We start from the raw sequence: 21666 nt of genomic DNA, 5'->3' as shown, positions 1-21666 counted from the left end.
CTGAAGGTGATGCTTGTTTCTTCCCTGTACACGCCATTCTTCTCATCACTGTCAGAATAATCAGAGTATTTAGGTGGATATTCTCTATTAGCCTCTGAAACTGCGGTTACGACAGTTTCATTAGTCTTGATGTACTTCTGGCTGGATGTGGAAAATCCAACTCCACTCGAGTTATTTGCAAGGAGACCAGAGTCATAGATGTTGTTCCCTTGTTTGATATTGATTAGGTCCTGGTCTTTTACTGAGACACATCTGATTTCCCTCGTGCTGACATCACCTTCAGGCAGCAGCCGGGTACTGAAGGACGTCCTCATGCCAAGAGTCACTGTGGCCGTGTAGTAAACGCCAGTGCCTTCTGTGGATCTGGTACTACTGCTTTCAGAGTTCAGGACACTGTAGGCAAAACCTCCATCACTGTTCTCCCCTGTTTCTTGGTGGTAGGATACTGTTTGAACATCGGCAGGGGCATCAGCCATGAAACTCTTGACCTCGGTAACCTCACTGTGATTCTTAACAGTGTCAGAGTTGGAAGAGAGGGGCAGAGAGGCCAAGACTACAGAGGTTGCCATTTTGAGATACCGTCCATGTAGATCCTCACAACTACTTTTTTCTTCCACAAATAATGCAGAACAGCTCCCTTCCTCAATACAGTCTATGCAAGAAGCTCTCTTCTTTAGTGCAGTCCACGCAAGGAGCTGTCTTCCCAATGCAATCAGTGTAAACCACGTAAACAGCTCTCTTTTTCCACACAGTCAAAGCTAACAGTTCTTCCTCAGTGAAGTTCCACTATGAACTCTTCCTCAGTGAAGTCGACGCAAACAGATCTCTTCAATCCAAACCACGTAAGAAGTTCTCTTCCGTAAGTTAATCCACGAAACAGCTCTCCTTTTCAGGGACAACTCTTTTCCTCAGTCCAGTATATGTAAACGGCTCTTTTCCTCAATGCAGTCTTCAGAGACAGCACCTCTTCTTCAATGTTGTCTTCAGAAACAGCACCTCTTCCTCAGTGCAGTCTCTCTTCTGATAACAGTCGGACACTTGGAGGTAGGCCAGCGCGGGGAAGCACTGCCTGCGGGCCGATTGCCGGGGAAGGAGTGAGTGTGAGAGTGCGAGACGGACGGACGGAGCGAATGGGAGGAAGCCCGGTACCACATTCACATACTTTCTCGCACATAAGCTCCATGTAAGACTAAGTTCTTTATATTTTAACCTTTACTCGTACGATTACTTAACACTTTACGAGCAAACTAGGACGACTGTTACAGTGTTTCTTTTCTTACCTTCACTCAAACACCTACCAGACACTTCACAAGCAAACTAAAGGGTATGTTCGACTGTTCATATTTTACCTTTACTTATGCAACTACATGACACATCACAAGCAAACTAGCGCGATTGTTAGCGTGAAAAAAAATCCCAACAAAATTACTTCCAAAAATAATATAACTGTCATTTTGATTTGCTTCTCGTAAATTTTGGTTTGCCCCTTCAAGATCTGGACAGCTCTCAGTACTCTATTCCAGTCACTATCAGACGATTTTATTCAGTTAAGAGTGATTCACATTAGCCTGAGAGCTAAAATCCTTCCTGAATACTTCCCACTGTGCCGCAGACGGAGGGAAAATTCCTCCTCCACCTCCACTCGTGTGAGCCTCATCTTCAGTTCCTGTTCGCACGACCGTGGCGGAGGTCGGGAGAGATCGGGTTCCCGAGTTACCACCGGAAAATGGTTTTTGATGTGGGAGAAACCATAGCCGCTGTTGCTGCTCCGTGTCCACTGTAAACACTTCTGGACTATTTACACATTTTTACACTCTGATAATCTGTTTGGCTCATTTACTCATCTTTACACGGTTAATTTACATACTTGAACTTAAATCATTACTTGGACTGTCTGCACACATTTTCAAGTCAGTTATTTCGATTTCTGAACTTAATCATCATTTACGCATATTATACGATGGGACTCTTTACATTTTTTTTCCTTAGGTTATTTGAATATTTCATGGTTGATCTTTTATAATTTTTTACACGGATACATGGATTATAATATATTTTTTACACTTGGGCACTAATGTCTGTCATACACTTAGATGACTTCCACAACTTATATACACACACACACAATGGCTCTGACTGTCATCTCTGTTTGCTCTGTTATTCTCACATCTCAAAATTAAAGAATAAAATATAAAATGCCATCAAAGTTCTACTGTGTTCGTATGAAAAATAAAATAACACAGAATCAGGTTATTAATACGTTTCACTCAACAGGTCCCAATACACTTCTGAGAAATTCCTCACTCAGACAATGGTATTCTCTGGAAGTTTTTCTCTGACTTCCCTGTCGCGATTCATTTTTTTTTTTTTTATTTTTTTAACCAGATGATGAACACATGAAGGAAACAAAAAAACAGCGACAGGAAACCAACCCTTCACTACGACAGCTCTCATAGGCTAAAAATAATATACTCCTCAGGCGGATATGAAGAATTGCGTAAAACATCATCGTAATGACGTGGTTAAGGGAGATAAGCTCTAAATCCTGGATGATGATGCTTCTAACATAAAAGAAAAAAAGCTTTTAAATTTAGATTTCTGGTAGCAGTGAGCGTAACTTATATCTGATTTTGTAGAGAGGACAAAGAGTGAAAGTGCAAAATGCTCTCTCTCTCTCTCTCTCTCTCTCTCTCTCTCTCTCTCTCTCTCTCTCTCTCTCCTGCAAAGCAAATCGAAGCTACAACACAGAATCGACTGCACGTTTGCTTGTGAGCGGCAATGTTGATGTAATGGTGAATGTTAAAAGGGTTGTCATACGGGGTGAGTAGGAGGGTAGGACAGATACAAGACACAGATGGCGAAACAGGAGATTGTGGTGGTGTGGCGTAGGCTTTGGTTATTTGACTGTTGAGGGCAGGCGTTAGGCAGTTTATGGCCACCCTACAAAGAAAGCGTCAGTCCGTGGAACTCGAACCCACTCCAGAGCGTCCACTGAATGGGAGCCAGGGACGTATTCTCGCTGGGTGATGAGATTACGTAACACCTCTTCCTCAGAAATTAGTTTTGGTTTTTACACTAACTATTCTCTTGGGTCAGGAAGATACTAATGCAAATCATGTCGAGCTTAAAGTTATATAAACGATATACAAGAGAATATCAACCTCTTCAACCCAAAGATGCCATAATAAGTCTGTTCTTGCTACTGCTACATGATTCTATTCCGCTTGATTTATCACCTCAATAATGAAGGGGTTAATGGAGGAAAATTTCTCCTCATTTGACTAAAAATGCCTTCAGGTAGCAAGAATGACAAGGAAAATGCGGCACTGGGCTGAAGTAGTTTTGTGTACTATGTTAAAAAGGAAAATGCTACGAAGATTTCTGCGCCGAAAAGAATGCGGCTCTTGTGTCAGACCAACCGAGCCATCACGGTGAAGGTTGTAGTTATCCCCTTTATGAGAGAGTCGAGATATGATATACAAAATAAATCACAAAGGAGCAAGTGCTAGGAAGCCTTCTATGCAAATGAGAATATACGACTCCTATGTCACACCGACCAAGCCGTCAAGGTGAAGGTTTAGGTGCCCACAATCCCTTCACTGTTCCTCCTGCCACCTCTCCCTTCCACGTTCCTTCCCTGGCATTCCCTTCCTATGTATTAGATTCTGCGATATCTGTGCTGTTGTTTGAACGTGGAATATCTCAGCATTTAAGTTTACATGTGTGTGGGTGGAATGCGGGCGTGTCTGTGTGCACGTGGGGGTGCTTCTGTGGGTGTTTGTATGCGGGCTTGAGAGTGTGTATGTGTTTCTTTTTCCACAGTGTGTGTGTGTGTGTGTGTGTGTGTGTGTGTGTGTGTGTGTGTGTGTGTGTGTGTGTGTGTGTGTGTGTGTGTGTGTGTGTGTGTGTGTGTGCTCTCCATGAGTTAGGATTTTTTATATTGTAGTTTTGCTTAAATTTTACAAGAGTTCCGTCTCGTCAGAAATGAATCTCCTCGTCATCTCCAGAATCAGACTTTTGGGCCAAGCTTTCTCCGCATCACCTACAAGAGTTCCACACTTGTCCTATGGAATTTACAGGAGCTGCCGTTGATGCCTTCATGAGCTTTTTTGTAAGACTGTCGAGCTTATGCCCTCAGAAATACGTTATAGGTAACCAGACATTTTAAAAATACTAATGTTACGCAAGACTTTTGTGTTATTCTGTCGAAATCTCTCCTTACAGGAAGCGACATTAAGCTATAGATATACTGTATACATACATGAAAATCAATAGCCAGATATACAGGGAGACATACATGAAAAATATTCAAACGTACAAATTGATGAGTGTATACGAGTATGTATGTATATATATATATATATATATATATATATATATAGAGTACATGTAGCAGACAGGGACGCAGATGGATGGATAAATATATATGGACGTAGACAGACATAAACATGTAGACAAACATTGATAAAAACAGACGGATACCAAAAATCAACAAAAGTTAAAAATAAAAAGATACACACCACCTGGGATGGGGGGCGTAAGGGTGCAGAATCAAAGAGCCCACTGAACCCCTTAAATGTAACTTTCGCCAGGAGCCACTTCGTCTGTGCCACTTCAGCCCTCACTTCCGCTAATTGACCGAGACGAGAGAGGTGACGCATAGGGTGAGTCGGATCTTGAAACCCTTCAACACTGTGACATCATTTCTCTTTTATTCTGACAGCCATCACGGAATTTAAGACTGCTATAGAGAAACTCGAGACTGATTTCCTACTGATACGGAGAAACTTTCCAAACTGGAGAAAGTAGATTTTGCCTTCATTTATTTCTTCAGTGTAAGGGTGCACCCCTAAGCTGAATAAAATGGAAAGGAGATGGAGAAAAGGGTGCGAAAAGTTTCTGTGCAAGGAGAAATGGAGGTGAAGCATTGTTACGTATTAAATTTAAGATAGGGTGTGAGAGTTTATAGTGTGCCTCTGAGGTTTGTAGTGTAGTGTATGGTGTGGCAGTGAAGTCTGTGTGAGACCTTGCAGTTCGAAATATGTATGTGGTATGAAGTGCTTAAGTGTAATGTGGCTTTGGCTGTGAGTAGTTGGAGGTGTGTGTGTGTGTGTGTGTGTGTGTGTGTGTGTGTGTGTGTGTGTGTGTGTGTGTGTGTGTGTGTGTGTGTGTGTGTGTGTGTGTGTGTGTGTGTGTGTGAAGTATAGTAGTGTGAGGTATGTTCGAGAGGGAACAGTGTGAGATGTGGCTGAGGTGTGGCAGTATGAAATATGGTAATATGAATTCTGTGTGTGCGAGATGTAGTATAAGATGCTGTTTTGAAGAGGTGGCACTATAACGTGTGATAGTGTTGTGTGAAGGGACATCCCATCATTAACTGCGTGGCCCATTGAATATTCAGAAAGGGAGAATTTTCCTGACGGTGGTGAAGACGATGGTGGTTTGTAGGCCGTATTTGCTTCTTATTATATACGGATTTCTAAGCAATATCCGTCTATTCACGTTACTGCAACGGACAAATACACGCCCACCAGGATGTTGCTGTTGTTGCCACGGGGTAATGACGCGTATCGTAAAATTATCTCCGAGTCAACGGCGCCATGAACTGCTGTCTGTATACGCAAATGAATCATGCCATTGTTAAGAGTGTGTGTTTACCGTTATGCATCGTGTGTTAATTTAGAGTAATTAATACGAAGGGGAAAAGGAGAGATGTTCTTGTGGAAATAAGTGTTTTATCTCTATCTTGGCGACTAATTATTTTCACGTGTGTAGTAAATAAGACAACAAAGGAAAATTAAGGATGGATGTTGAAATGTGGAGAAGGGGAATTAATGAATTAGTACATGAACTGAAAGGTATAACAAAAATTAACTAAGCGACAATATCAATCTGTCAATCAATCAATTTATCCATCTATCAATAAAAATCTTTGCTAAAATAAAAAGGAAACTAAATTGACTGAATAGGCAGATATAATAGGGCCTACCATTAACAGCAAGTGTTTGGCGAATTGGTGATGCGATGAGAGAACGTCCAAGAACATTCTCAACATTGATAAGTCTGTCTTCAGAAGAGAACATAAGGCAGTTTTATTTATTTATAGTTTTCGGTATGGCGTATGCTGAGCACCTCGTATATTCACGATTTTCAAGACGAAATTTAATACCATTCCAGATATTTCTTATTACATATTACGAGCGTTCAGTTATCTTTAAGTATTAATGTGAAACTCAGTATATTTCCCGTTGTAGGCAAAAGTTTGATGACAGAAACTCGTATTCTTTTATTAAGCTTCCTAGTCATCCTTCTTGACAAACTCACTGTCGCTGTAAGTTAGAACGGTACCAATGAAGTTGAGGATCGAGAAGATTTCATGAGTCTACCTTGCAACAGATGCATTTAGGTGAGCAACATACACTCAGAGAAAATGGAGCCAGGAACTTCTCTCGATGGGGTAACTATGATAAAAGAATGGTGTCTGAGGATTTTCCACGTCTTTTTCCATTGGTTATGATCAATGATTTGGAATGCCATTTTTCAGCACAGGACTTTACTAACAATTTCTCATGACCATAAATCGTGTGTTCTGCCTACAGTATATTCAGATAGAAAGTGAAAATGAATTAGCTGCAATTATTATGTGAGTTACTGTCCAATATTCCTTACCTGTATTCACTTCTGCCATGCATTGAACGACGACAAACTCTGTTCTCTATACGCTCAGCAATGTTAATTTTAGAAAGCAAAGGAGACCTCTGTCATAACTTCCTCTTGTTTATGAAAATGAGAGCTTAAATAACGAATAAATTTATATTAGTTAAAATAGACTGATGCCTATCGACTACACACGGGTCATTAAGAAAGACGACCACTTCGGGTTCAAAATCTCAGGAGAGGAGGTTCTACGACCTAAATCTCCATTCCTAACTCAGTACAACTAGAAACCTCAATTCAAATTCCAATGATCCTAATTCAGTATGCAGAGCGTGTTGTAGAAGATGATTGATACTGAAAACGAGAAAAAATGTCTACCTTAGTAACTCGTAGTGTCAATGAACAGAAATCTAAATTGTCATCCTTATTCTGTACTCACCTTCACTATGGATGCCGGAGCTGGCACAGTCCTCCTCGCCGTAGTGCTCTGAGCCTCCCGATGACTGTGTGTCTCCCTCCGCCGACCCTATGCCCTCGGAGCCGTCCAGTGACCGACGTTCGCCCTTCAGCTCGTACGTGATGTCCACCTCACGCTGTAGGTCGTCCTCGGAGGCGTGCGAGCTGCAGTACTCCTCCTCGGGCTCCTCAAGGATTACCTCAAGGCCGGCTGAAAGGAAGAGAAAATAGAGCTAGTTAGACAGATGTTTAGAAAATTGCAAGTGCTTGAATGATGAATAAACGAAGAACTTAACTTTTTCCTTTTTTCGTAATCTCTGGGATTCTACCCAAACCTCTGACCTCTGCATTTCGATAGATCACTCCTAATGAACGAAATCGTCTGTCGCTGTCCAGAATGAAAAGCTGGCAGTATTTTAAGGCTAAGGCTGAATAATGAACATGATATGGCTAACCGTAGTATGGCAGGGACATACTATGTTTTCCTGATCACAGTTTCACCGGTATGTTAGTTGACTGAGGGAGAATATACAGGCAACCAGAGTACAAAAGTTAGGCTAAAAACCATACGGAGAAATGATACCTGTTAATGTTGCTGAGCAGGATGGAACATGGTACCTTTCAGCTGGACGGAAATGAGGAAGACAGGACAGGCATTTGTCCTGCAGTGAACTCTTACACTCTGATGCATGCACAGTGTATATCTATCTATCTATCTTTCTACAACCAGATGCCCTAAACCCTTAAGGAATCGCTACAAACGAGTGGCCTCCATGTCATCCTGTCCTCCGCCATTAGGCTGCTCTACCTCCAACTCATACTCCTCTCTCATATATCTCTCCACTCCGTCCCTCCATCTAATCCTTGGTGTCCCCCTCCCCCCTCTCCCCTTTCACTTCACTTCCATACACTTTTCCAGTCAGCCTCTAATTCTCCATTGTCTCAACATGATGACACCATCTCAGAGTATTTCTCTTGATCTTTTCAGTCACGTCCACACCAGTACCACAAAGTTCATTTACTATCTCATGTGTCTACCTGTTTCTCCATGTAACTTCACATGCACTTCTCAAAAAACTCATTTCCACAGGCCTCACTCCTGACAGCGTAGATTTTATATATATGGTCTAATTTCACCAGATTTACTTTCAGACGTACATTTCTTTCGTGGCAGCATGTTTCGCTAAAGTCCAGTAAATTATCTTACACAACAATAGTAAATACTCTTCTGTCAGGGCCATCCTTGATGAACTCTGGGACCGGGTGTGGAAAAACAGACAAACAGTAGTAATGTGGTACCCGTATACAGGCCCCTCACATTTACTGTCCGGCATTTTCCCACAACAATAGCCACTAGATCGCAAACCCTACAATAGTGACGTAAGCCAAGCCTCATCCGATACAATAACAAAACAGGGGTGGAGGGCGAAGGTCGTTCCCATCAAGCCTCCCCCCCAACACACAGACACTACTCTGTCGGGTTTTCTTAATTTAACGACACAAAGGAATACGATACGCCCAGCTCGTCAGGACTGGAAGTCGTGATCATGTAGATGTAAGCTGGGAGAGGGGAGATTTCTCTTTGACTGATTTTAACTGAGTTTTCTGGGGTGAGGATAAAGCTTGTTTGCCTTGAGAGGATCGAGAAGCCTGTTTTATGTGTATCTATGCTTACACACACACACACACACACACACACACACACACACACACACACACACACACACACACACACACACACAGCACTCCTCTACACTTTATCCAACCACACACTAAATGCACACCCACAAAAACCAATCAGCAACACCTGACAAGGCACACCCACATGCTTCCAACTTTACCCTTGCGATGTAAAAGTAAACAAACATGTGAATAGGGAAAAAAATTAGAGGGCCGCTACGCCACACTGAATAAATTTATAGCTCGATATTTTTTCGGGTAGACATCCTGAAAAAATTTCCAGTTTTCATAAGTCGAAAGAAAAGCACATTCTTAACTCCATCACTACGGTGACCTAGTTTATTCTTGTTACCTCCAGCGGATTATCTGAACGCTCAAATACCCTCGTACTGAAGGAGTTACTGAAGGAGGTATTGAATATCTGTACCTAGATCTTGCAGTTCGAAAAATATCTTGTAAGCAAAATAAGTTCATCTGAATATAGCAGAAATATATTATAAATTACCTCATATGATTCCGTGGTTAAAATAATACATGGTCTACCAAATTTGTACGGGAAGTCAGGTTCACCTCTCCGGTTCCCAACATTTTCTTTTCTCCGAGATTTCTCTTAAAGAAAATACTGAAAATTATATGTCTACGTAATATTACATTTTAGACATTATTCCCCCTTTTACTGCAATGACTTTTACCTGCTTATTCGTGCTATCTTCTGCATGCCTTCTAACTTCCTAAATATCCTCGCACTGAAGACAGAGTCGCCTGGATAGAGCAAAAAATAAATCCCTTTTCCGGTTCAAGGGGTTAAAATACACATTACATATTTTCAGGAAGTCCGGTTCTCGTAGGCGCGGCACTGTAAAAGCTTCCTAACGAACAAAGCCGTGACGAAACAGCTCTGGCATGCACTGATAATGAGCGCGTGGAGAGTTTTTCTGCTTGCTTTCTCAGCCCGAGTTAATTGTTCATGTTCTCATTTCTATATATGACACTAAGACATGAAGAGGAATATTGCAAAAATGTAAAGACTTCTCTCTCTCTCTCTCTCTCTCTCTCTCTCTCTCTCTCTCTCTCTCTCTCTCTCAATTTTTGGTATGTCACGGCGATTATATTCAGTCCAAGCAGGGGTCTTTCACCCTCCATCGACACCTTCACCACCATTATTTTTACATGTTATTCTTCCTGTTTACACATGACTGTCTTCAATTCTGGAACGGTGCGTGAGGATTAAACAACGCTGGAATTTACTGACAATGCGCCCTTGGAGAGTTTTCCAGTTTGTTTCCTCAGGCACGTGCTCTTTTCACAGCTTTATTGCCACTTAAAACAATAGACCAACCAGAACAATATAAGAAAAACCAACTGTTAGCTGTTTGAATCCGGTGACATCTTTCATTTTTATTCTTATTCATCCAGGCTACTTCACTAAACTCAGCACACTTTTTGAGCTGAAGGAATTCGATAGATACAATACTTTTCACAAGCTGGGAACTCTCCAAGGATGAATTAACATCACCTTGGGTTGCAAGTTTAATGAAGAATACGTCCACGGGTTATAAGGGCTGAAGTGTGTTCACGGTAATAAGAAGACTGATAGTTAATTTTAAATTTAACTGCAAAAATTTCTCTCAATTGAAGAAGAAGTTTGGTTTTAGCCCGAATAACATACCCAAAGGTGTCAGGGAAAGGGTTAAAACGTGGCTACACTCACTCATCTGTGTGATAGGGCAGAACAATTGTCAAATGTATTTTCTTATCTTTCTCAAGCATTAACTCTTCATTTTCACGTTACTCAGGCATTAATCTCTGTACTTATGACTCGGGTATGTCTCTCGCAATTGTTCCTGTACACTATATGAAACTGTCTTATCCTAAAGACAATCAGCTATGCTAATCAAAAACAACGTAACGTCTTTCCTGTCGATGCAAACCAAGCAGCAAATTCTGTGCGTATCATCCAGGTATGGTCCGAGACAATTATTAACATTTACAATCTAGAAACTGTCAAAACATGAAGACAGTATACTAGGATAACCAATAACTATCACACGAGGCTGAAATTTTCGACATGCTGCTAACTTAATCAAAGCCTAAAAATCGAACTGTAATCTTACCTCATCACCATGGACTTTAAATCGTGGCTGTATAACACACAGTAGGTCCGGTGTGCACTTTGACAGCCACTGGACACCAAAATATGTGTACGATTATGACAAGTACAGTGAATACCATGGAATAACCTTTGCATGCAGATCGCGACAGTTCACCAACACAAATCCCCGTGCTTATTTTGCACAGCAATACACAAGGCTCACACACGCGCACACCTGCCGCAGCACAGGACCCACAAGAGCGCAGGTGTGTGGTGTTCCTTCCCTCTGACAGCGGTACAGGTGAGGACTGAGGGCGTGGGGGGAGAGACTCGGAGGTAAGGTAAGGTAAGAGCCCACGCAAGCCAAGGTCCGTGTTCCTCTGGGCTTTGGAGGCTCTCCGGCACATCTTTGAGGGCTATTTTGCGTCCTTAAATGTTTCTCACTCCATCCTTAGATGGGAAAAATATCAAAACGATGCTGAAGATGATCTCTGACTTAAAATTTTCTTGTATGGTATAAATACTTTTTCAATATCGAGATAGTCTGGCACTAACACCTTAGCGATTTATTTCATATAGTTACAGTAAAACTTTCTTTTATGTCATTTAGACAGCGACTGAATTCGATAAAATAACACACGTAAGAGAGATAACTTTCCAAGTACCTACATCGTTATTTCTAATATATTCATTATGCTTCTCCGTCAGTGACTATTTTCGTTAACTACTGAACAAAATCTTTAAGCAACACATCAAAAAATGCAATCGATTTATAACGACAGGTGGGTAACATGGGCTGAGTGTAGTTCGAAAAGTGTGAGATGCAAAGAACTCTACTCTTTCCCACTGGTAGAAATAGACTGGCAACGAATATGTGCAAGGGAGCCTCCTCATTCCCTACGCTTTCGCAGGGCGGTCCTACCCACACCACCACCATCTCGCCAGGCAGGTTCGGCTCCACCCACGTCGCTACGCTCGCTTGAACCTTCGCGTTTTTGCAGAATCGGTTCAAAGCACTTTCCCTCTTGATACTTCCAACCGGTTTCAAACTCTTTGTGTAAAGACAGAGAGTCCTGCATTCGTTATAAACTCCAGAGTTCACTGTATATCCACTAATAAGGCCAAGGAGAATATTATGGAATGCTTGCACCGAACTGGCAAATATTTTATAAACAAAGCACTTTCCCTTTTGATACTCAACATGATTTGAGTCTTGCTTTATGGACTGAGTGTACTAGGTTTGCCAGGTTCCTCATAATGTTCTTTATATCCTTTTGTAGTGCTAATATGAGTTTATGGACGTGCTGAGAAGTACATTTTTCATCATTCTTAAAGCTTCCGTTTAAAGAATTTCCCCTTTTAACCACACGACACAATTTACTTTTGGTCACAAGAACTCAGTACCACCCTCCCAGAGCTCTGTAAATATTCATGAAATGTTTATACTGTAAAGGCTAACAAAGTGATGAAAAAATTGTTTCGATATAGTTGTGGATTTGGTTCATAGCACTACGAACTCAAATATTCGTTGCTGACTGCAGGAAACGAGCACCCTAAACTCACCATCCTCCTCAGAACTATCCATAAATCCGTGTAGCATTCTTATACGACCTTAGGAAAGTGTTTGGAGATGTATTGTTTCGTCTACACTCATGGCTCTTCCACGGTCTTTATTCTGTATAGCTCAGACCATTCTTCCTTTTGGCAATGTAGCTCGACTTTTGATTCCCGAATTTCCTTTTGTCCTCCAAACGATCCATAAACTAACACTTAGAGCTAATATGGGCCGAGAAATGTGCTGGAGAATATATTGTTTTTGCTATTTTTGTGGATTCATTTCAGAGTATATATCATCTCCGCCCAATATTCCAAGATGGTTGCACGAAATGGCCACCCTAATTTCAGTACCTTCTTCACAATCCTCCATAAACCCATGTGAAATTCTAATAAAGGCTTAGAAAGTGTTGGAGGATGTATTGTTTCGCCCACACCCCTTCCCTCCCCCGCATACTCAGCATTCAGTTCAAACCATTTTTATTATGGCGCGGCTGCAACAATGTAAGCACCTTTGAACTAACTCTGGCTCTCACAACGCTTGAAAAATCCACATGAAGGACAAAATATGAACCTAGAAAAGTGATGGAAAGTGTTTTGTTTGTCCACTCCCTTTCAGTAAAGAACACTTTTCCTCTTGGCGGTACAGCTGTATTATCGTGTCCGGGTGCAAGATTCCAGTGATCAGAATCCATGTATATTGTATCATACTAAATGTTCCCTGACTTCATACATAAGGAAAGTAAAAGCCTGGGAGGAGGTGGAGAATGTCTAGTCTGCCCACACTTCTCCCTCCTCCACACACATACACTCTCTTCACCAGCAGGACCCACTCTGATAATGTTGATGTCCTGTTGGATGCATCGTATCGCCCACACTCCAACCTCCTACACACACACACACACACACACACACACACACACACACACACACACACACACACTCTCTCTCTCTCTCTCTCTCTCTCTGAAACTAACACCTTGATATGCTGATGTCCTCGCAGGCCACTCCCACGCTGGCGCCCCTCTTACTACGGACGTCAAGGTGAGTGTTAAAAGTTGCTTAGATATTTAGTTGTCCAGTTCAGGAAGTTTTTGTTACAGCGGGTGTCAAATTCTCTCTCTCTCTCTCTCTCTCTCTCTCTCTCTCTCTCTTTAATACTGTGTGCAGGTTTAAGAAAAAAAAAAAAGTGCCTAACAAAAAGGAGAGAGAGAGAGAGTCGATTTGTTTAGGAAGAACTTTAATAAAATATCCTGAAATTATCTTTTGATAGAGTAACAAGTAATCATGAGCTTGTAAACGTACACGATGTCTTCTTCAGCTAAAGTTGGCTATGTGTGGAAGAAAGTTTAACAAGTAACCTTTTCAGAATTTTCAATCCTATATTAATTAAGACAACACCCGCCCACGCTTAAGGAGGTACTTCTTCACAAAACCACATTAATTTCCACGCAGTACTACCACGAGAAAGCGTGCGGTTCACCAGTGCATAAAATATTGCGGTTTTACGTCTTTTGATTAACCTTCCAACAATTTCACTGCTTCGGGGTATAAAAGTAAATATGAGACACACATATGACAATTTTCTTTTGTGTATCGTGTTCATTATAGAAAACATTAGCATACTGTGGCAAGAAGTCAGGTAAGTCACAACAGAATCATTCTTGTTGTCAAGGCTCGAGAATAATGTGTTTCCTTCCTAGCCAACGTCCAGTTCCCAGAGAAAATGGCAATATATGATTCATGTGGTCAGACTGCTGAAATAAACTGAAATATTTTCGGTTACATCCTAGCTCGCCAAAGTTAACATCCAGCAAATGGCTTTACATACCCAATCTCTTTTTTCTTTTGGTTTTTAAGAACCAAACCTTTACTAGTATTTTAAAAGCGTCTTAGGTACTTTGGGAGTCAATTTATTATTATTATTTTTTTTTAGGCATATGCATGTCTGCAGCATAAAACACATTAAGCCAAAAAAACACTACGGGTTTCAGATTCGAGGAGGAAGTTCTGAGACCTCTATTGGCCTTGCTCTTACCAACACATATCCAACTAGAGGGGCATTCAGTGGACAGCATCTCACCGACAAGGGCAACGTAATTTCCAAACCACTCTTCATAATGCGTTAGGTTTTCTCATCACTGATTAGGGTTTCGCAAAAAGTGTTTTCCGGATCCAGAATCTGTAATACGATCCGGATCAGTCCCACAAGTTAATCGATTGTTCCATGGGACATGAGCTATCTACCCACCAAATTTGGTCCAAATATCTCTTTTAGATTTTAAGTAATCCGGCTAACAGACAACCAAACAAAGAAACGAACAAAAAAACAGGGGTAAAAACATAGGCTATACTCCTTGTCTGAGAGAACAAACAGGGGTGGAAACATACTCTCCTTGTCGGAGAGAATTATCACCCTAACCTGGCAGTGTTGGAGTAGATAATCTCATGGTCATCAGATCCAATGCCAGCTGTTTCACTGAACACTGAATATCGGAAGTAATTTTACCCACAGACTGAAATTGTGTTTAGTGAAATAATACGACTATTCTATTTTACCAACATTTGCAGTTTTAGTAAATGACCATAATGTCTTTTCACATGAACCATTCGCGGAACTGTGATATTAAGACCCACACTGAATTTTGTTATAACTGATTTCACTGCCATTCATGTGTTCAACTGACAGGTCAGTAATTCTCTCGTCAAAATTATTACGCCGTTTCTGAATGACGTATCTCATACTTATCTGATTACGGACGATGGTTATTAATGCTCTAGTGATAAAGTGTGTGTGTGTGTGTGTGTGTGTGTGTGTGTGTGTGTGTGTGTGTGTGTGTGTGTGTGTGTGTGTGTGTGTGTGTGTGTGTGTGTGTGTGTGTGTGTGTGTGTGTGTGTGTGTGTGTGTGCGCGCGCGCGCGCCGCCTGCGGTTGTGCTAACAGAATATTTAATTTCAGAAACGGGTCTCTAGCCATAGTTGGATGCATCCGACAAATCAGTGTTGTCTGATTCATGCATGCAGCGTGATCAGCGTATCAACTCTCCCAACATGACTCAACCTAAGCATTTACCTCAATATCTGCCTATCTTCTCTTATTCCAGTTCTAGCCTGCTCGTTCAGCTGATCTGATCTAGTACACCTTTATTAAATCCAAACCCATTATATAAGTTGATCTAATCGCTCTTTACCTAATATAATCCAAGCTCAGTATTCATTCTGGTCCCATCTAACTAAATCTAATCGTATCTCTCTTCGCGTAATCTAAGCCATACCCACTTCATATAATCCAAGCCTACAATCCATGGTGATCAAAAATCTCTTAATTTAAATTAATCAAAATCCTCTGTTCCAGGTGATCTCATCCTCACCCATATAATTGTCCACTATTCAAGCGTTATCTAATCTCACTTCACATAATCTAATCCATGTTCAGTCGTCGAGGTGGATTATACGCCGGCCAGTTACTGCGACCCACATCACATGTATGGCTTCTGTTGTGTTATGTTGTGCTGTGTTGTTGTTTTTTTCTTACACACACACACACACACACACACACACACACACACACACACACACACACACACACACACACACACACACGGAGAGAAAGCGCACACTGTTCCATCAGAGTTGCACTTCGCGTTACTGAAATGGTGTGTGGTAACTGTGGTTTCCTAACTCACTCTTGAAATAAACCACCAAGATACCTCGCGTGGGCCCTAGTCGGTTCAAAACTGCTGCATTTTCGTAGCAAACATAATCCCGTCACACTGGTATAATTTTTTAAAGCTATGAACACCTTCCCAGGCGTCCCCTCGCCATTACTCATGTTCTTAGCCTTTGATATGGTGTTATAAAACTCTGGTTATACCCTAAACAAGATGGCCTTTTAATTTTGTTCCTCTTGCTGTCAGATGCCTTTATTCTATTCAAGGGAGACATCTCATATGAAATGGGTCTACAGGGTGTATGACCTTGATATGATGTAGTCTGAGTGTGCAGACCTTCCTATTCATCCACTCTTAGCTTTAACTTTCCATAGGAGTGACAGATTTCTCACTTCATACCAACTACATTGTGCTAATGAAATAACTACGCACACACACACACACACACACACACACACACACACACACACACACACACACACACACACACACATTGTTACATCTACCGTCTCCTACAACACAGCGGCTTTTTTAACACACATGTTGACAGGAATTATTTACATCGTTACCAGCCTCAATATTACCGTCAAACTAACTACCTGAAAAGGCCTGTCTTCATTCCAGCCTGGGCGTGTCCAGACCACCTGAGTATCTTCTTACCGCCACATCAACACGGAAGAATCTCTACCTTTTGTTCTCACTTCCGTTCACTGGCTTCTTCTCCCACTTTCTAAATTATTTTGGCCGTTTCTTCCTGCCTTAATACAACTGACTCGATTATATACAGGGATGATAGATTTTGAAGACTAACATTTACATCTAACACCTTTACATACTAAATAACCTGTACATGGACTGTACATCTTAAAAACAGATAAAAATGATACTTTAAAAAAATAAAAATATGATGCCATCTGTACTGTTTCCAGAATGTGTCATAGTGTTAGTGACCATGATCCTATTCGCGCTCTTGAAACTACATTACCGACGACATCACTTTGGTTGTAAGGATCAAGATTAACCATTAGGCTTTACGATTTTCTGTATGGGGTGCTTCGTTACAAGACAACAATTGGTTTAGATGGTTTCGCCTGTGAAGCAGAGTACTGAATATCGTAGGCCAAGACAGGAAGTAAGCATAGGTATAACGTTTTACAACTCTGAGTACTCCTTCACCTGATGTGCTTTTCTGTTTTCCTGTTCCTGGATCCCATTCTCATTTATAATCGTGGGAACGGAGCCAAACTGGGAAGAACTGTTGGGCCAGTTTTATTCACCAGAAGAAACCCTTAACGGCCAGGTGGGTAAGAACTGTCATCCATAAATCTTACAAAGCGTGGTGATTCAGTGTGGCAGGAGCAGAGGCAGCTGTCACCTAACGTACCGCCGCGTCACTCAGCGTCCAATCCGGGTAAATAAACTCAAGCTTATCGCCCAAAGAACTCTAGCTGGGCGCCCTGAACCCTCTGGCTACGTGGATCGAGCCGACACAGAACACTGCAGTCAGGAGGTAAAACACTGTAGGTTCCGTGAAATACTAGGACACTACATCACGTCAGGATGGTGATGGTGATGGTGAGGAGGAAGTGCGTGCGACCGTTGTGGCCGGCGCTATGGTCAGCCACCCCGCCACGGCTCTAAGCTCTATTGGTACTGTAAAGCTCTTAGCCCAACACAGCGTACCACGTTTCTCATGAACGCCGGTAATTACACGTTCATTATCAGGAAGCCTTACCACACGAGCCATAAAACTAACAGTAACTGTTTTCATTACCTTGGCTTCCAGTTTCACCACTTTTTTCTGTTTGGCATTAATTTTTCTGTGGATTTAACTCCATGTACATTACGTTTTATTCTGGCTGCCCCCAAATTATGTAATTCAGCTCAGGAGTGATGAATGGGCCTTAAAGGAAAACTTCTTAATTTTTTCCACAAAAATGGCATATTAATGGAACTATAATTTAAACTACTTGTATTTAAGAATATTGTTTAGATTTAGTTCAGCCAAGGAATTCAAGGACAGTGGTCAGAATTTCCTCACACGTATGCTCTTCCTATTTACTTTCTCACAAGCACCCCAACATAGCCTTGAGGACAAATGGGTCAAGCACGAAGCCTCTTAGTGCTGGTGCTTGGAAGGTTAGGTTTCAGGGTAAACTTTAATGCGGCCAAAGGTGAAGAAACTTGTGAATCCGTCCTTAGTGTAGTTAGAAAAGGGATTTAACTTCGTAAAAAATGGACAGTGACAGCAGTAGCCAAACAAATATTACTTAACTTGGAGTGTAGGGGCCCTAGTCTAGGCTACCGTAATCCAGAATAACTGATGGAAGAAATGACCGACCTACACCACTGGAAAAGTCTTGCCTTTTACTTAAATAGTCGCCACCATTAAAGGAACCGAACTGTTGCGTGGAAGGCTGAATCACTCCCACTCTGGTACTACACTACTGAACCACCAGGCGCCCAAATATATAAAGATAAAATTATTGTACGTACACCAACTTAAAAAAATATATAAAGTACATCCGATGAAGTTAGCTTTTAAATTCTATAACTACATCTTCCAATCATCATCGTCATCGTCTTTATTCTCGCCGTTTTTTCTAGGAATCTCAAAAAAGGGTGAGTAATTCAGGAACAGTAACAGGAAAACACGTAAGGAACAGTAACAGGAAAACACGTAAGTAGAGCATCAGAGTGAACGTAAGTATGAACGTGTAGGGTTGGGGAAAGATTAGGTAAGGCATGCAGGGTAGGATAATGTAGGATAGGGTAAGGTAGGGTAGGGTAGGATAATGCTGGATAGGATAGGATAGGATAGGGTAGGGTAGGGTAGGGTAGGGTAGGGTAGGGTATGATAAGGTATGGTAGGGTAGGGTAGGTTAAGGTAGGGAAAGGTAAGGTAGGGTAAAGTACAGTAAGGCAAAATATGGAAAGGTAAGGTAAAGTAAGGTAGGATAGGGTCGGGTCTAGGGTGATTTAATGAAAAGTAGAGTAGGGCAAGGCGCAAAGGGTAAGGTGAATTAGGGTAGGGTGATAGAGTGGTAAGCGGGGTAGGGCAGGGTGGAGAAGCGTGAAGGTGGTGTGAGGGTCGAGCAAGGAGAGGTGGAAGGGCAGAGTAGTGAAAGGCAGGGCATTGGAAGTGGAGCGAGGATGTGAGATAAGGCAAGATTTTATTCATTACTGTTATTACTATTATTATTATTATTATTATTATTATTATTATTATTGCCATTATCATTATTTCAGACAGAGTATTACACTATACAGAAAATAATTTTATGTTTTTGGTTTATTATTTCCGACAAGAAAGAAAATGTACGCCTTTTCCCTATACGTAAACACTATACAATTAGTTAACTTCTTCCGGTAAATGCCTTCTCGTTTTATTATTCATGGCACCAGACGGTTTAATTCAACTTAGGACAGGCAACTCTTTGGAAAGAGGTCTGCAGCATTTCTATAAACCTTCGATTCAATTACATTTTTTCATTTATATTCACACCAGGTGATTCTATTCAGCTTTAAGGAGAGCCCACGGAATGCTGGAGGCTCCGTGGACGAGAGGAATATCAACAGGAAAAGACAATAACGATCCCTCACCACAAAGCCGAAACTGCTTTACTTAACAACGGACCTGTCATTCCCAAACAGAATAATGACCACAGCTAACAGCAACAGCAGCAGCAGCGCGCGCCACTTTCCGTCAGCGCCAGTGACGTAACAGTGAAAATAACGGCACTCACTGGCTGGCAGCTGAGGTGTGTGTGTGTGTGTGTGTGTGTGTGTGTGTGTGTGTGTGTGTGTGTGTGTGTGTGTGTGTGTTATCAGGTTCCGTAAGGGCAGAACAGCTGTCGGAGTTCTCATCCGTGATACTGGATGACTGACAAGCCAGCTCTAAAAAGAAGGAATTGCGATCTGATCATTTTTTACACAGAAACTTCGAAGACACACACACACACACACACACACACACACACATACATGTATACACGAATATTAATATTCAGCTGTAGGAGGAACTCTACCTGAAAAGGAGTTAACCCCTTGTGTTGTGTTCTAGTTTTTTTGTTTTTTTTTTGGCTTCTGCCAACTGAGAAGAAAGCACTTAGAATAACTGGGGTAAGAGATGTTATTTCTATGGGATTAAAGGCAAACTACAAGGAAAATCGAATGGACTCCTTTACGATACACGAGAAATAATCAGAGATTAAAGACTATATCATTAGACATGCTAGTTATATATATTTCTATGATGTCTTTTACTTTGTCTCTAGATCCTTTCTCTCCTCATCTCTTGAGGAGGAATTAAGAGCAGGATGATGATAATGAAGAGGACCCGCTTAGAATCAGATGTACGAGTGGAGAGGAAGAAGAGTGTGATTATGTTCAGATAATTTAAGACAATGGCGTTTTTCCCGAGTTAAATTAAATAACGCTGCATTAGCAATAATAAGAAAAAAATATCACAACAGCGAAAGAGTAAGATATTGCCGTTACACCTGTAGCCAGTGAGGTCCTTTAGCAGCGTCAAATCATCCAAAGAGCCAGAATAAACCATAAATGCCGCCATCGCACTAAAGGGGTTAAGGTGTAGGCAAGGTGGTGTGTAAAGTATGCCGGGAGGACGCTTGAAGGCCGCCCTAACGGTACATTATACACTGGCGCAGCTGACCCACATGGATTTCTAGCCACACCACTACATTTCCATTCAAAAACGCGTCGCTCCCTTAACTTTAGACCGTCTGCGAAACGGAATGAACATTTCTGAAGGACTATACGGTTCGTCCTTCAATGGTGGCATTTTTTTTTTTCTTTTTTTTTAACCATTTGATCGCTCGTTAAAAATATGACGACATTTAGGAACACTGAGGTGATGTTCTTTACGTCGGTCGTCGATACTGTACTTGTATATTTGTTTTCTATTAAACTACCCACCAGCCATTTCAGCCCAAGGACGTTGTTGCTTTTAAAATCTACGTGCCACATCCAGACGCTTCTAGTTAATTTAAAGAGAGACTTTTCGAACTGGTTGACTTAGACATAGCTTAGCCCACTAAAAGTCCTTCGAAAACTAAATAAAATCGTGTGGTGATGGGCTGACTAAAATAAAAAAAAGGCGCCATCATTGTGAAGAAGTTAGTAGTACAGTGAAGTATTGAAGTCCGTTTTCCTCTCTTGCCTCAGTAATGGCTGAATTCATTACGCTTGAATATGTGTAGTAAACTGAGGTGCATTTTATACAATATGCAGGTTTGTCCTCTACATCTTAATCAAGCACATATGAATTCAGCACTGAGGAAGAGGGGGGCAGCCGAACAAACTTTAGTATTTGACTGTACAACACCGCCTCGTGACAGAGCTCACTTCGTTGGTGAAGGCTCATGCACGATAATTAGTGTGTTTTGTGTGTAGTTATAAGGATGCAGTTTCACTTCCTGAAGAAGGTATCTGTAAGTTAATATACTTATTAAACATAATCTCATTTAAATCTCACTTTCTCCTGACAACTCTCTAAGCGGAAGGCTTAACATGAATCTGCATAAAGTTAAACACC

General features: G+C 41.4%; 1 protein-coding gene across 5 annotated transcripts in view; it reads right to left on the bottom strand.

Moving 5' to 3' along the window:
- Positions 1-21666, bottom strand: part of LOC145401030 (uncharacterized) — a 512459-nt gene that overhangs the window by 59200 nt on the left and 431593 nt on the right. For all 5 annotated transcript variants that reach the window (XM_080273401.1, XM_080273403.1, XM_080273405.1 and 2 more), the window contains one exon: positions 7097-7324. In XM_080273401.1, the coding sequence (XP_080129527.1) occupies positions 7097-7324 (228 nt within the window). The remainder of the gene's footprint in view (positions 1-7096; positions 7325-21666) is intronic.

Source organism: Coenobita brevimanus, chromosome 54 (genome assembly GCF_032717465.1).
Source record: "Coenobita brevimanus isolate Jiangsu-jjx chromosome 54, ASM3271746v2, whole genome shotgun sequence".
NCBI lineage: Eukaryota > Metazoa > Arthropoda > Malacostraca > Decapoda > Coenobitidae > Coenobita > Coenobita brevimanus.
The sequence above is the reverse complement of the archived record's forward strand: the minus strand, read 5'-3'. Positions and strand labels throughout refer to the sequence as shown.